We start from the raw sequence: 15,371 nt of genomic DNA on the forward strand, positions 1-15,371 counted from the left end.
GCTCTGGGGGCTCTGGGGGGGCTGTTCCAGCCTCTCTGGATCCAGGACTGGCTCAGGGGCTCTGGGGGGCTGTTCCAGCCTCTCTGGATCCGGGCAGGCTCAGGGGCTCTGGGGGGCTGTTCCAGCCTCTCTGGATCTGGGCAGGCTCAGGGGCTCTGGGCACACACTCCAGGGATGGAGGTGTCAGTTTGGAGTTAAACCTGAGCAGCTGTAGCTGAGCTCAGTGCCTGGTTTGGGTGAGTGTGATCCAGCTGTGATCACTGACTGCAGGAAATGCATTCACTGCCATCCAGCTGTGATCACTGACTGCAGCAGGAAATGCATTCACTCCCATCCAGCTGTGATCACTGGCTGCAGGAGGAAATGCATTCACTGCCATCCAGCTGTGATCACTGACTGCAGCAGGAAATGCATTCACTGCCATCCAGCTGTGATCACTGACTGCAGGAAATGCATTCACTGCCATCCAGCTGTGATCACTGACTGCAGCAGGAAATGCATTCACTGCCATCCAGCTGTGATCACTGACTGCAGCAGGAAATGCATTCACTGCCATCCAGCTGTGATCACTGACTGCAGGAGGAAATGCATTCACTGCCATCCAGCTGTGATCACTGACTGCAGCAGGAAATGCATTCACTGCCATCCAGCTGTGATCACTGACTGCAGGAAATGCATTCACTGCCATCCAGCTGTGATCACTGACTGCAGCAGGAAATGCATTCACTGCCATCCAGCTGTGATCACTGACTGCAGCAGGAAATGCATTCACTGCCATCCAGCTGTGATCACTGACTGCAGCAGGAAATGCATTCACTGCCATCCAGCTGTGATCACTGACTGCAGGAGGAAATGCATTCACTCCCATCCAGCTGTGATCACTGACTGCAGCAGGAATGCATTCACTGCCATCCAGCTGTGATCACTGACTGCAGGAGGAAATGCATTCACTCACTGCCATCCAGCTGTGATCACTGCAGCAGGAAATGCATTCACTGCCATCCAGCTGTGATCACTGACTGCAGGAAATGCATTCACTGCCATCCAGCTGTGATCACTGACTGCAGGAAATGCATTCACTGCCATCCAGCTGTGATCACTGACTGCAGGAGGAAATGCATTCACTCCCAGGAACATTGCATTGCAATAACTGGGAGATCCTGTGTGACCTCTGTGATGGCTGGCAGGGGGAACTGGGATAACTGGGAGATCCTGTGTGATTCTGGGCAGGGGGGAACTGGGATAACTGGGAGATCCTGTGTGATGGCTGGCAGGGGGAACTGGGATAACTGGGAGATCCTGTGTGACCTCTGGTGAGGCTGGCAGGGTCTCTCAGTCCCTGTGAGCTCCCTCTGTGCTGGGAGGTTCTGTCAAAGTTCATTTAGGGAAAAAAATAAAAACATTCAGCCCTCAGGTACCTTTGGTTATTGGTAACTTTTAACATTCTCTTCCAGGTTTGGAGTCTTGCAAAGGAATTCACACTGGATGAAAACCATTTCCTGAAGCTGGATCTATTCCAGGAACTGTAACCCAAATGTTTCTGTGTCCGTGGAGGAGATTTCACGTTTGAAGAAACTTCTACTGAAGGTAGGAACACCTCCCAGTCCTTTTGTCTTGGCATGGTTTGGGTGGGAAGGGACCCCAAATCCCCCCAGTGCCCCCCTGGCATGGCAGGGACCCCTCCCAGTGCCCCAGCTGCTCCCAGCCCCAGTGCCCAGCCTGGCCTTGGCCACTGCCAGGGATCCAGGGGCAGCCACAGCTGCTCTGGCAATTGCAGCCCAGGCAGGAATTGCTGCCCAGGATCCCAGCCAGCCCTGCCCTGTGGCACTGGGAGCCATTCCCTGTGTGCTGTCCCTCCAGCCTTGTCCCCAGTCCCTCTCAGCTCTCCTGGAGCCCCTGCAGGCCCTGGCAGGGCTCTGAGCTCTCCCTGGATCCTGTTCCTGTCCAGGGGAGCACCCCCAGCTCTCCCAGCCTGGATCCCTGGGGCTCCTCTGGGCTCTCCAGCAGCTCCAGGTGCTGCTGCTGTGTCCCCAGGGTGGGACAGCTCTGCAGTGGGGTCTCACCTGGGCACATCCCCTCAGGGATCAGCCCAGCACTGGGGGGTCTGGCCAGGGCCTGTGAAGTTCCTCATTAAGGCACCAATTAACTCCCAGTGATGAGGATGAGCTCTGTGAGCTGTGTGCTCAGTTCTGGTGGCTGCTCCTGGCACTGATCCTGATATTTAATACCTGGAGCCCTCTGAGAGGGAACTGTGGTGTCCAGGGGTGTTCCTGGGGGTGCAGTCCAGGCTGAGGAGCTCAGTCCTGTGTCCCTGTGCCATCCTTGAGCCTGGCCTGGCTTTGTCCCCATGGAAAGGTGCTCAGGGCTGCCCAGGCAGGGGTGGATCCCCAGCCCTGGAGGTGCCCAGGGAATTCCTGCAGGAGCTCCTGGGGCAGGGAAAGGAACAGGCTGGGATCTCCCTCCTGGAGCAGGGAAAGGAACAGGCTGGGATCTCCTGGGGCAGGGAAAGGAACAGGCTGGGATCTCCTGGGGCAGGGAAAGGAGCAGGCTGGGATCTCCTGGGGCAGGGAAAGGAACAGGCTGGGATCTGTGCAGGGAGCAGGGAAAGGAACAGGCTGGGATCTCCCTCCTGGGGCAGGGAAAGGAACAGGCTGGGATCTGTGCAGGGAACTCCTGGGGCAGGGAAAGGAACAGGCTGGGATCTCCCTCCTGGGGCAGGAAAGGAACAGGCTGGGATCTGTGCAGGGAGCAGGGAAAGGAACAGGCTGGGATCTCCCTCCTGGGGCAGGGAAAGGAACAGGCTGGGATCTCCTGGGGCAGGGAAAGGAACAGGCTGGGATCTGTGCAGGGAGCAGGGGAAAGGAACAGGCTGGGATCTCCCTCCTGGGGCAGGGAAAGGAACAGGCTGGGATCTCCCCAGGGAGCAGGGAAAGGAACAGGCTGGGATCTCCCTCCTGGGGCAGGGAAAGGAACAGGCTGGGATCTCCTGGGGCAGGGAAAGGAACAGGCTGGGATCTCCTGGGGCAGGGAAAGGAACAGGCTGGGATCTCCTGGGGCAGGGAAAGGAACAGGCTGGGATCTCCTGGGGCAGGGAAAGGAACAGGCTGGGATCTCCTGGGGCAGGGAAAGGGAACAGGCTGGGATCTCCTGGGGCAGGGAAAGGAACAGGCTGGGATCTCCCCAGGGAGCAGTGGGAAGCATCCAGCAGAGCAGCTCAGGGCACACAGCAGGAGCTGCCCTTCCCTGCAGCTCTGATTCCATTGGGATTCCCTGCCCTGGCATTCCCTGGAGCTGTGGGAGCAGCTGGATCCTTCCCAGGGCCACAGCTGGATCCTTCCCAGGGCCACAGCTGGATCCTTCCCTGGGCCACAGCTGGATCCTTCCCTGGGCCACAGCTGGATCCTTCCCAGGGCCACAACTGGATCCTTCCCTGGGCCACAGCTGGATCCTTCCAGAGCCACAACTGGATCCTTCCCAGGGCCACAGCTGGATCCTTCCCAGGGCCACAGGGCCACAGCTGGATCCTTCCCTGGGCCACAGCTGGATCCTCCCCAGGGCCACAGCTGGATCCTTCCCTGGGCTGGCTTGGGCATTTTCCTGTTGGGAATTCAGCTGGGAAAAGCTTCACTAATGCTCCCAAGGGAGAGATTTATGTAAAACAAGTTCTCCCATGGTGATGAGTTCAAGATGCCCAGATTGGAATGGCTAGGTGGGATTTTGGGAGGGAATTCCTGCTGGGCTGGAAGTGCCAGAGCAGCTGTGGCTGCCCCTGGATCCCTGCAATGTCCCTGAATGATGGGGCTGGGAGCAGCCTGGTCCTTGGGACAGCTTTGGTAGGCCCAGCCTAATTAATTTTGTGTCCTTGCTGTTCTCTTCCTTCTGGGATCACTCCCAAATGCACTGGGCCTGCTTTGGGATCTGCCAGTGCCTTTTCCTATTTCTGATTTGTGTTGATTCATTTCCTACCTTTCCTCCTGCTGCTGGCTCACCAAAGGGAGGGAGTTTTGCTCCAAAGCTGTTTGGGAATTCCATGCCCAAGGCTCCAGTGGGAATTCAGCTGAGCCATCTGTGATTTCCAGCTGGATTTTCCAGTGGTGGAGCAGTTTGCTGGAAAAGCTGATCTGGGGCTTCATGTTCAGCAGGTTCAGTAAAGTGAGATTTGGGATAACTGTCCCTGGATAACTGGGATGGAAGGGGAGAGCTCTGGGATGGATTGTGCTCCTGGTGTGCTCCAGACGTCTTCCTATGGGAATTGGAGGGAATCCTCTACGTTTTGGGGTATTTTTTGTTGCTTTGTGTAGCAAAGCTTAAAATTATTTATTCTTATGGAGGAAATAGGGGAGATTTTGTATTAAAACTTGGCAAAAAAAAAAACAACAAGCTTGAAATTCCCATCAGGAATCTGTGTCTGTCCCAGGTAAAATCCACCCTGGATGGAACTGGGACCTGTTCAGCTGGGCCAGAGCTGCTGGAGCTGGGCTTGGCTTTGGGATTTTGTACTGGCTGGTACTGGGAGGGCAGGAGGGTCCCAGAACTCTCTGGGGAATGTCCTTCCCTCAGCACTTCACATGCTCCCACCTGGTGAAAACATGCAGTGTTTATTTTAGCAGGGATGGTCTGAAACTTCAGTAAATGCTGGGAATTCTGTGCTGCTTTCCAGGAGGAGTTGCCTGGGGGTTCCTGCCCCTCCATATCACTTTTCCTGGTGTTGGAGTGGGGAGAGCATTTGGGAAAGGTTGGAAAATGCTGTGGGTGTTTGCCCTTGGTGACACAGACCTGGCTGGGAATAGCCCAGGGAAAAATGACAGAAGTGACAGCAGCCCAGGGAGAAATGACAAATGACAGCAGCCCAGGGAGAAATGACAAATGACAGCAGCCCAGGGCCTGGGTACTGCTGGAGCTGTGGGACTGGCGGGCTGGAAAAGGCACCTGAGGGTGACCCTGGCTGTGTGAGTGACCCTGGCTGTGTGAGTGACCCTGGCCCTGTGAGTGACCCTGGCCCTGTGAGTGACCCTGGCTCTGTGAGTGACCCTGGCCCTGTGAGTGACCCTGGCACTGTGAGTGACCCTGGCACTGAGGGTGACCCTGGCCCTGTGAGTGACCCTGGCACTGAGGGTGACCCTGGCCCTGTGAGTGACCCTGGCCCTGTGAGTGACCCTGGCCCTGTGAGTGACTCTGGCCCTGAGAGTGACCCTGGCCCTGTGAGTGACCCTGGCCGTGTGGGTGACCCTGGCCCTGAGGGTGACCCTGGCCCTGTGAGTGACCCTGGCCCTGTGAGTGACCCTGGCCCTGTGAGTGACCCTGGCCCTGTGAGTGACCCTGGCTCTGTGAGTGACCCTGGCCCTGTGAGTGACCCTGGCCCTGTGAGTGACCCCGGCCCTGTGAGTGACCCCGGCCCTGTGAGTGACCCCGGCCCTGTGAGTGACCCTGGCCCTGTGAGTGACCCTGGCCCTGTGAGTGACCCTGGCCCTGAGAGTGACCCTGGCCCTGAGGGTGACCCTGGCCCTGTGAGTGACCCTGAGGGTGACCCTGGCCCTGAGGGTGACCCTGGCTGTGTGAGTGACCCTGGCCCTGAGGGTGACCCTGGCCCTGAGGGTGACCCTGTGAGTGACCCTGGCCCTGTGAGTGACCCTGAGGGTGACCCTGGCAGTGTGAGTGACCCTGAGGGTGACCCTGGCCCTGAGGGTGACCCTGTGAGTGACCCTGGCCCTGGGAGTGACCCTGGCCCTGAGGGTGACCCTGGCTCTGTGAGTGACCCTGGCCCTGAGGGTGGCCCTGGCACTGTCCCTGTCCCCAGGTCCCTTCCCTGCTGTTCCCACTGCAGTTCCCAAAAGCTGCCATTGGGGGCTGCCAGCAGCAGGAGGCTGTGACATCAACCATGAAAATAAACAATAAATGGACAAATTCCCCACTGGAATTGCCAGCCAGGAACTCCTTGTTGTGTAAAACATTGATTTTGTCCTTTATGCAAATGAGCAGCTCTGGGGCAGGAGCAGGACACAGCTCTGGGGAGGGTGGAAAATGAAATGAAATAAAAATAAATAAAATAAAAGAACATAGAAAATTAATGGAATGGAATAGAATAGAATAGAATAGAATAGAATAGAATAGAATAGAATAGAATAGAATAGAATAGAATAGAATAGAATAGAATAGAATAGAATAGAATAGAATAGAATAGAATAGAATATTCCCTCTCCCCCCAGTTCCAGGGCAGATGGAGAAGAAGAGCTGAACAGAGCAGAGGTGGCAGAAGGGGTTGTTTGTTTGGGGTATTTAACAACAAACTGGAACTTTTTATAAACTTAGCTGGAATTTTGTTGGCAGGGAATTGAATATCCCCAGCCCTGAGGAGGCAGGGTTTGTTTGTCTGGGAATTCTGTGTTGCAACAGGGAGATTAAAAATCTCCTGCACTGTCCCAAACATTCAAACAGCCCAACACTGCTCCTGTCAGTGATAGCAGTTCAGCCATGGGCTGGGACAGGGGAATTCAATCCAGCTGGGCCCAAAGACACAGCTACACAAACCTGAGCCTGTGGTGCCCAGCCTGGGGATGTTTAATTGCTGTTGTTAATGAGCTGTCCCAGACCTGGGCTCTCCTTGGCTGCAGCATCTCCTGGGCTCTGCTCTCCTTGGATACCCCAGAAATAAAAGCAGCAGCTGGGAAGGGCTTTGAGAGTCCCCCTGAAAAAGGGAAATCATCTCTGCTTTACTGGTGGCAAAAGTGACCTAAATCAAAGTGCTGAGATGGGAGAAGTGGCAGATCCCATGGAACCAGGGAATCCTGGCATGGTTTGGGTGGGAAGGGACCCCAGAGCCCCCCAGTGCCCCCCTGGCATGGCAGGGACCCCTCCCACTGTGCCAGCCCCAGTGCCCAGCCTGGCCTTGGCCACTGCCAGGGATCCAGGGGCAGCCACAGCTGCTCTGGCAGTTCCATTCCAGCCCCTCCCCACCCTCCAGGGAAGATCAGGAATTGCTTTTCCTAGAGATGCATGAAAAGTCCAGCAGAGCTGTGGGATTGCCAGGATTACAATGGGTGTCAGTTGGGAGGGGGAGAATCCTGTGTGCATTGCACACCAGAGGAGGGAATTTCTGCATTTGGGTGACTGAGCCCCAAACCTCCTTCACTGAAGGCCTTTGGTGCCAGATTTTCCCTGGGTGAATTTATAACCAAGCAGAGATGGTTAAAAATACCCAAAGAACAGTTTGTGAGGAACACAGCGAGCCCAGCAGCGCTGCCACTGCTGTGTCACGTAGGTTGAACATTCAGATGGCTGCTCCAGCTCTGAAATTCAGTGCTGAAATCCCAGCATCCCAAAATCCCTGGGGCTGGAAAAGCCCAGTCCCAGCTTGTCCCCAGCCCAGAGCCCTCAGTGCCACCTCCAGGAATTCCTGGGACACCTCCAGGGCTGGGGATCCACCCCTCCAATCCCTGAGCCCCCTTTCCATGGGGAAATTCCTGCTGTGCCCACCCTGCCCTCCCTGCCCAGCCTGAGCTGTTCCCTCTGCTCCTGTCCCTGTCCCTGGAGCAGATCCCAAATCCCCCCGGTGTCCCCTCCTGGCAGGGACTTGTGCAGAGCCACAAGGGCCCCCTGAGCCTCCTTTTCTCCAGGCTGAGCCCCTCCCCAGCTCCCTCAGCCCCTCCCCAGCTCCCCCAGCCCCTCCCCAGCTCCCCCAGCCCCTCCCCAGCTCCCCCAGCCCTTCCCCAGCTCCCCCAGACCCTCCCCATCTCCCCCAGCCCCTCCCCAGTCCTTCCCCAGTCCCTCCCCAGCTCCCCCAGCCCTCCCCAGCTCCATTCCCTGCCCAGCTCCATTCCCTGCAGGGCTCTCCAGAGCTGCCCCCAGGATTCTGGGCAGGAAAATCCTGACGTGTAAAAAAACCCCTCAGTTTTCCCCCTGTTCCATGTCCTGATTTTGTGAATGCTTCACTTGGAGCTTCAGTGTGGAAGTTGCATCATGAGGGACCAAGAGATTTAAAACCTAAGGAGAAAATTGGGCTCTTCATCCTGCTCTGGTGACTGGAAGGCAGAGCCCCTCAGTGTCATTCCTGAAGGGAAAATGGGTTTTTAAGAGGACAGTGTCCAGGCTGTCCTGTGTCTGAGGTGATGCAGAGTGGGACTGGTGGGGGATCAGGCACAGGGACAATTTTGGATACTGGAAAAGCCCAAGGAATGGATGGAGAGAGTTGTGTGTGCAGAAATGGGGATGTGGGTTAGGGTAGAAACAGCCTCGTGATCCTCAGAGGGATCACATGGTGCTGCAGGATCAGCTGGGAATGTGGCACAGGGACACAGCTCAGCCAGGGACTGTGTGTGCAGTGTGGGAGAGGGCTGGCACTGCCCAGGATGGCTCTGGGGGCAGCTGTGGCACCTGTGTCACCTGTGTCCCTGGGCAGGGACAGCCTGCAGGGGCTCCAGGAGAGCTGAGAGGGACTGGGGACAAGGCTGGAGGGACAGCACACAGGGAATGGCTCCCAGTGCCACAGGGCAGGGCTGGCTGGGATCCTGGGCAGCAATTCCTGCCTGGGCTGCAATTGCCAGAGCAGCTGTGGCTGCCCCTGGATCCCTGGCAGTGGCCAAGGCCAGGCTGGGCACTGGGGCTGGGAGCAGCTGGGCCACTGGGAGGGGTCCCTGGAGGGGCTCTGGGGTCCCTTCTCCCCAAACCACCCCAGGATTCCCTGATTCCATGACCCGGTACCGTGGCCAGAGCAGGGCTGTGAAGGGTTGTTGAGGAGCTGAGCTGAGATGGTGAAGGGCAGAATTGGAAGAGGAAATGTAAAGCAAAGGAAGAGCCCTGGAAGAGTCTCCTCAGAGTGATCTGACTGTTTTGGTGTAACTCACAGCTTTTCCAAAACTCCAGGTGTTAGGAAAGCAGAGTGGAAAATCATCATTAATAGAATCTACACAGAGAAAAATTGGGATAAAAGGGCAAAGAAGGGGTGGGGTAGGAGTGGATGGAAATGGGGGATTCAAAGTGCAGTGCAGTGCTGGCTGTGAGCAGTGGCTGTGAGCAGTGAGCAGTGGCTGTGAGCTGTGAGCAGTGAGCAGTGGCTGTGAGCTGTGAGCAGTGAGCAGTGGCTGTGAGCTGTAAAGCTGTGAGCAGTGGCTGTGAGCAGTGAGCAATGGCTGTGAGCAGTGGCTGTGAGCTTTGAGCACTGAACAGTCTCTCCTCCCAGGCAGTGCAGTGCTAGCAGTGAGCAGTGAGCAGTGGCTATGAGCACTGAGCACTGAACAGTCTCTCCTCCCCAGGCAGTGCAGTGCTGGCAGTGAACAGTGAGCAGTGAGCTGTGGATCTGAGCTGTGAGCACTGAACAGTGGCTGTGAACAGTGAGCTGTGAGCACTGAACAGTCTCTCTCCCCAGGCAGTGCAGTGAGCAGTGAGCAGTGGCTGTGAACAATGAGCAGTGAGCTGTGGATATGAGCTGTGAGCACTGAACAGTGGCTGTGAACAGTGAGCTGTGAGCACTGAACAGTCTCTCCCCCCAGGCAGTGCAGTGCTGGCTGTGAGCAGTGAGCAGTGCTGGCTGTGAGGAATGAGCTGTGAGCACTGAACAGTCTCTCCTCCCCAGGCAGTGCAGTGCTAGCAGTGAGCAGTGAGCAGTGCTGGCTGTGAGCACTGAGCAGTGGCTGTGAGGAATGAGCTGTGAGCACTGAACAGTCTCTCCCCCCAGGCAGTGCAGTGCTGGCTGTGAGCAGTGAGCAGTGAGCTGTGGATCTGAGCTGTGAGCAGTGGCTGTGAGCTCTGAGCACTGAACAGTCTCTCCCCCCAGGCAGTGCAGTGCTGGCTGTGAGCAGTGAGCTGTGAGCAGTGGATCTGAGCTGTGAGCTCTGAGCACTGAAACAGTCTCTCCCCCCAGGCAGTGCAGTGCTGGCTGTGAGCAGTGGCTGTGAGCTGTGAGCTGTGAGCACTGAGCAGTCTCTCCCCCCAGGCAGTCCCATCACCATGTTCTGGAAGTTCGATCTGAACACGACGTCGCACGTGGACAAGCTGCTGGACAAGGAGGATGTGACCCTGGAGGAGCTGATGGACGAGGATGACGTCCTGCAGGAATGCAAGGCCCAGAACCGGCGCCTGCTGGACTTCCTGTGCCAACAGCAGTGCATGGAGCAGCTGGTCACCCTCATCACCCACGAGCCCCCCGTGGACATGGACGAGAAGGTCCGATTCAAGTAGGTATTGGCTCCCTGCTGCCCTGGGGCTGCACTGGGGCCCTGGGGCTGCAGAAACACACTGCAGGGCTGCACTGGGGCCCTGGGCTGCAGAAACACCCTGCAGGGCTGCACTGGGGCCCTGGGGCTGCAGAAACACACTGCAGGGCTGCACTGGGGCCTGGGGCTGCAGAAACACACTGCAGGGCTGCACAGTGACCCTGGGGCTGCAGAAACACACTGCAGGGCTGCACTGGGGCCCTGGGGCTGCAGAAACACCCTGCAGGGCTGCACTGGGGCCCTGGGGCTGCAGAAACACACTGCCCTGGGCTCCTCACCCTGGGACTGCAGACACACACTGCAGGGCTGCACTGGGGCCCTGGGGCTGCAGAAACACACTGCAGGGCTGCAGATACACACTGCAGGGCTGTACTGGGATCCTGGGCTGCAGATACACACTGCAGGGCTGTACAGTGACCCTGGGGCTGCAGATACACACTGCAGGGCTGCAGAAACACACTGCCCTGGGGCTGCAGATACACCCTGCAGGGCTGCACTGGGATCCTGGGGCTGCAGAAACACCTGCAGGCTGCACAGCGACCCTGGGGCTGCAGATACACACTGCAGGGCTGTACTGGGATCCTGGGGCTGCAGAAACACCCTGCAGGGCTGCACAGTGACCCTGGGGCTGCAGACACACACTGCAGGGCTGCACTGGGATCCTGGCTGCAGATACACACTGCAGGGCTGCAGACACACCCTGCCCTGGGGCTGCAGACACACCCTGCCCTGGGGCTGCAGACACACACTGCCCTGGGGCTGCAGATACACACTGCAGGGCTGCAGAAACACACTGCAGGGCTGTACCAGGGACCCTGGGGCTGCAGATACACCCTGCAGGCTGCAGAAACACACTGCCCTGGGCTCTGCACCCTGCAGGGCTGCAGAAACACACTGCCCTGGGCTCTGCACCCTGCAGGGCTGCACAGCAGGCTTGGAGCATGGGGATCTTGGAGGGAATTGTCAGCAGTTGTTGCTTTGGTTTGATGGTTTAACATTGAGTTGGTCCCCAAAAAAACCCAAAAAACCCATTTCAAATAATGTCTCCATAAAAACATAGCTCAAGTAATGCTCAAGTAATCAAATCTCAAGTAGTGTCCAAAAGAAAATCCTGTCTCAAATGATGTCTCCAGAAAATCTTATCTTGCTGTTCCCTCAAAATCCAAAGCTCCTTGATAAGTTTTATAGGAAAGGGAAGCACAAGAGGTAGAGATCTCTGAAGTCAGTGGGTTTCCAATCCCACAGAACAAAGTGAGCTGGAAAATGAATAAAATCTGGGATATTTTGTGCTGCACATCCAGATCCTGCTGATTTCAGGGATCCCAGCTCCAGGCAGGCCCTGCCTCTGCTCAGACCTGAGCTCCTCACAGGGTTTGCTTCTCACCAGAGTGGTGTTTATGCTTTTTTAACCCAGTGTATACTCAAAAATATTGACATTTGGGTTGGGGAGTTTGTTTGCCTTTGTGAAGTTTATGTAAAAATAAAAGCTGCTCTGACTATAAATAAATAAAGCTGGCAGGTTTTTCCTGGTGGGAATGGATCAGCCTGGGGTTGTGGAAAGCCACAGAAATGCCAGGTTCAGGTTTTGGGAAAGGGTGATAATGGGGTGAGGTGGCATGCCCAGGGAATGCCTGGAATATGTGGGGTGGTAACTTGGAATGTCCTGTGGCTGCTGTGCAAGGGTGAATTTGGGAGAGCTGTCCCAGCCTGGGGACACAGCAGCAGCACCTGGAGCTGCTGGAGAGCCCAGAGGAGCCCCAGGGATCCAGGCTGGGAGAGCTGGGGGTGCTCCCTGGACAGGAACAGGATCCAGGGAGAGCTCAGAGCCCTGCCAGGGCCTGCAGGGGCTCCAGGAGAGCTGAGGGACTGGGGACAAGGCTGGAGGGACAGCACACAGGGAATGGCTCCCAGTGCCACGGGCAGGGCTGCTGGGATCCTGGGCAGCAATTCCTGCCTGGGCTGCAATTGCCAGAGCAGTGGCTGCCCCTGGATCCCTGGCAGTGGCCAAGGCCAGGCTGGGCACTGGGGCTGGGAGCAGCTGGGCCATGGGAGGGGTCCCTGCCATGGCAGGGGGGCACTGGGGGGATTTGGGGTCCCTTCTATCCCAAACCACCCCAGGATTCCCTGACTGTGACCAAACAGGTGAAGATTGAGGGAAGGGGGGACAAGGACAGAGGTTTAAGAAGGGAATTCCTGCTGGGACATGAGGGCTGATGTTCATGCAAGATTTTCCTGGCAGGATTTGGGAATCCCAGGCAGAGCAGGCCCAGGAGCATCTCCAAAACCTGGAGAGGCTCCTTAGAAACCAGGGAAGCTTTTGGGATAATAAAGGCTGAGCAGGAAGAGTGGACTTGTGTAAATGCAGATGGAATCCCACTCTTGGCTCTTCAGGAAAGTTATGAAAGTTTGTGAAGTTGAACAGGGAGAAACTCGATGGCTTTGGGAGGTTCTGGGGCTCAGGGTGTGTGGACAGGGATCATGCAAGGGCTGTGAAAACAGCCTTGGAGGTTCCTGAAGTGCAGAGGAGAAACTGCAGAGAGGAAAAGTCTCCTGTAAATCCCCATCCCAGCAGAACCTGGGGAATGAAACCCTGAAGAGGCTGGAGCAGAAGCAGAGTGTGAATTTGGATCTGCCCATGAGCTGCTGAGCACAGGGGTGAGGGAGGCTCAGCTTCCAGGGGTGGAATTCCCTGAGCCTGGAACCTCCAGGGCGGGGTGCTGCCAGAGTGGAACAGTGAGGGCTGGAATTCTGAGCCTGGAACCTCCAGGGCTGGATGTGCTGCCAGAATGGGAACAGTGAGGGATTGGAATTCCTGCAGCCTGGAACCTCCAGGGCTGGGATGTGCTGCCAGAATGGGAATGGTGAGGGTTGGAATTCCCTGAGCCTGGACCCTCCAGGGCTGGGATGTGCTGCCAGAATGGGAATGGTGAGGGGCTGGAATTCCCTGAACCTGGAACCTCCAGGGCTGGGATGTGCTGCCAGAATGGGAATGGTGAGGGGCTGGAATTCCCTGAGCCTGGAACCTCCAGGGCTGGGATGTGCTGCCAGAATGGGAATGTGAGGGGTTGGATCAGAGCTCTGGGAGCTGCAGGAGCAGAACCTGCTGGGACAGGGGCAGCTCCCATTGCTCCCACAGCCATGGGTGTGTGTCCCAGGGAGGTACACACAGACCTTTAGGAATTGTAGGTGCTTTTTGCATGGAATGAGCCAGGGAAGAAGGAAATGAGTCCTGGTGTCCCTTTGGGCTGGTGGCAGTGACATCCTCAGCCTCAGCTCCCGGGACAGAGCAGCGGGGCCTGAGGGGATTTTGGAGCTTCAGGGCTGGAAGGGCAGGAGCAGGGGAGGCTGCTGGGGAAGGGAGGGGTCAGGGAAAGGGTCAGAGCTCCTGACTGCCCTGGGGGTGCACAGGACAGGTGTGTGCAGGACAGGTGTGCACAGGACGGGTGTGCACAGGACAGGTGTGTACAGGACAGATGTGTACAGGACAGGTGTGTACGGGACAGGTGTGTACGGGACAGGTGTGTACAGGACAGATGTGTACGGGACAGGTGTGTACAGGACAGGTGTGTATGGGACAGGTGTGTACGGGACAGGTGTGCAGGACAGGTGTGCACAGGTGTGCACAGGACAGGTGTGCACAGGACAAATGTGCACAGGACAGGTGCAGAGCACAGGTGTGCCCAGGTGTGCAGAGCACAGGTATGCACAACACAGCTGTACCCAGGTGTGCACAGGGAGGTGTGCACAGGACAGGTGTGCAGAGCACGAGTGTGCACAGGACAGGTGTGCACAGGACAGGTGTGCAGGACAGGTGTGCACAGGACAGGTGTGCAGGGGACAGGTGTGCAGGGGACAGGTGTGCATGGGACAGGTGTGCACAGGACAGGTGTGCAGGGGACAGTTGTGTACAGGGCAGGTGTACAGGACAGGTGTGTACGGGACAGGTGTGTACAGGACAGGTGTGCGCAGGACAGGTGTGCACAGGACAGGTGTGTGCAGGACAGGTGTGCACAGGACAGGTGTGCACAGGACAGGTGTGCACAGGACAGGTGTGTGCAGGACAGGTGTGTGCAGGACAGGTGTGCACAGGACAGGTGTGTGCAGGACAGGTGTGCAGGACAGGTGTGCACAGGTGTGTACAGGACAGGTGTGTACAGGTGTGCACAGGACAGGTGTGCACGGGACAGGTGTGTACAGGACAGGTGTGCACAGGACAGGTGTGCACGGGACAGGTGTGCACAGGACAGGTGTGCAGGGGACAGGTGTGCAGAGCACAGGTGTGCGCAGGACAGGTGTGCACAGGACAGGTGTGGACAGGACAGGTGTGCACAGGACAGGTGTGCGCAGGACAGGTGTGTATGGGACAGGTGTGCACAGGACAGGTCTGCACAGGACAGGTGTGCAGGACAGGTGTGCACAGGACAGGTGTGCAGGACAGGTGTGCACAGGACAGGTGTGCAGAGGACAGGTGTGCAGAGGACAGGTGTGTACAGGACAGGTGTGTGCAGGGGACAGGTGTGTACAGGACAGGTGTGTGCAGGACAGGTGTGCACAGGACAGGTGTGCACAGGACAGGTGTGTACAGGACAGGTGTGCACAGGACAGGTGTGTACAGGACAGGTGTGCACGGGACAGGTGTGTACAGGACAGGTGTGCACAGGTGTGCACAGGACAGGTGTGCACAGGTGTGTACAGGACAGGTGTGCACAGGGCAGGTGTGTACAGGACAGGTGTGCACGGGACAGGTGTGTACAGGACAGGTGTGTACAGGACAGGTGTGTGCAGGACAGGTGTGCACAGGACAGGTGTGCACAGGGCAGGTGTGTACAGGACAGGTGTGTACAGGACAGATGTGCACAGGACAGGTGTGCACAGGAGGTGTGTACAGGACAGGTGTGCAGGACAGGTGGCACAGGACAGGTGTGTGCAGGACAGGTGTGCACAGGACAGGTGTGCAGTGTGCACAGGACAGGTGTGCACAGGACAGGTGTGTGCAGGACAGGTGTGTGCAGGGCAGGTGTGCAGTGTGCACAGGACAGGTGTGCACAGGACAGGTGTGTACAGGACAGGTGTGTACAGGACAGGTGTGCACAGGACAGGTGTGCAGTGTGCACAGGACAGGTGTGCACAGGACAGGTGTGCAGTGTGTGCAGGACAGGTGTG

General features: G+C 57.2%; 1 protein-coding gene across 1 annotated transcript in view; it reads left to right on the plus strand.

The window, feature by feature from the left end:
* The window catches only part of PPP6R2 (protein phosphatase 6 regulatory subunit 2), a 74,756-nt gene that overhangs the window by 21,695 nt on the left and 37,690 nt on the right, over nucleotides 1–15,371 (plus strand). The window contains 2 exon segments of the mRNA XM_033058704.2: nucleotides 1,455–1,587; nucleotides 9,929–10,169. Of these exon segments, the coding sequence (XP_032914595.1) occupies nucleotides 9,943–10,169 (227 nt within the window). The 5' untranslated portion in view covers nucleotides 1,455–1,587; nucleotides 9,929–9,942.

This window comes from Catharus ustulatus, chromosome 4 (assembly GCF_009819885.2).
Source record: "Catharus ustulatus isolate bCatUst1 chromosome 4, bCatUst1.pri.v2, whole genome shotgun sequence".
NCBI classification, from domain to species: Eukaryota; Metazoa; Chordata; class Aves; order Passeriformes; family Turdidae; genus Catharus; species Catharus ustulatus.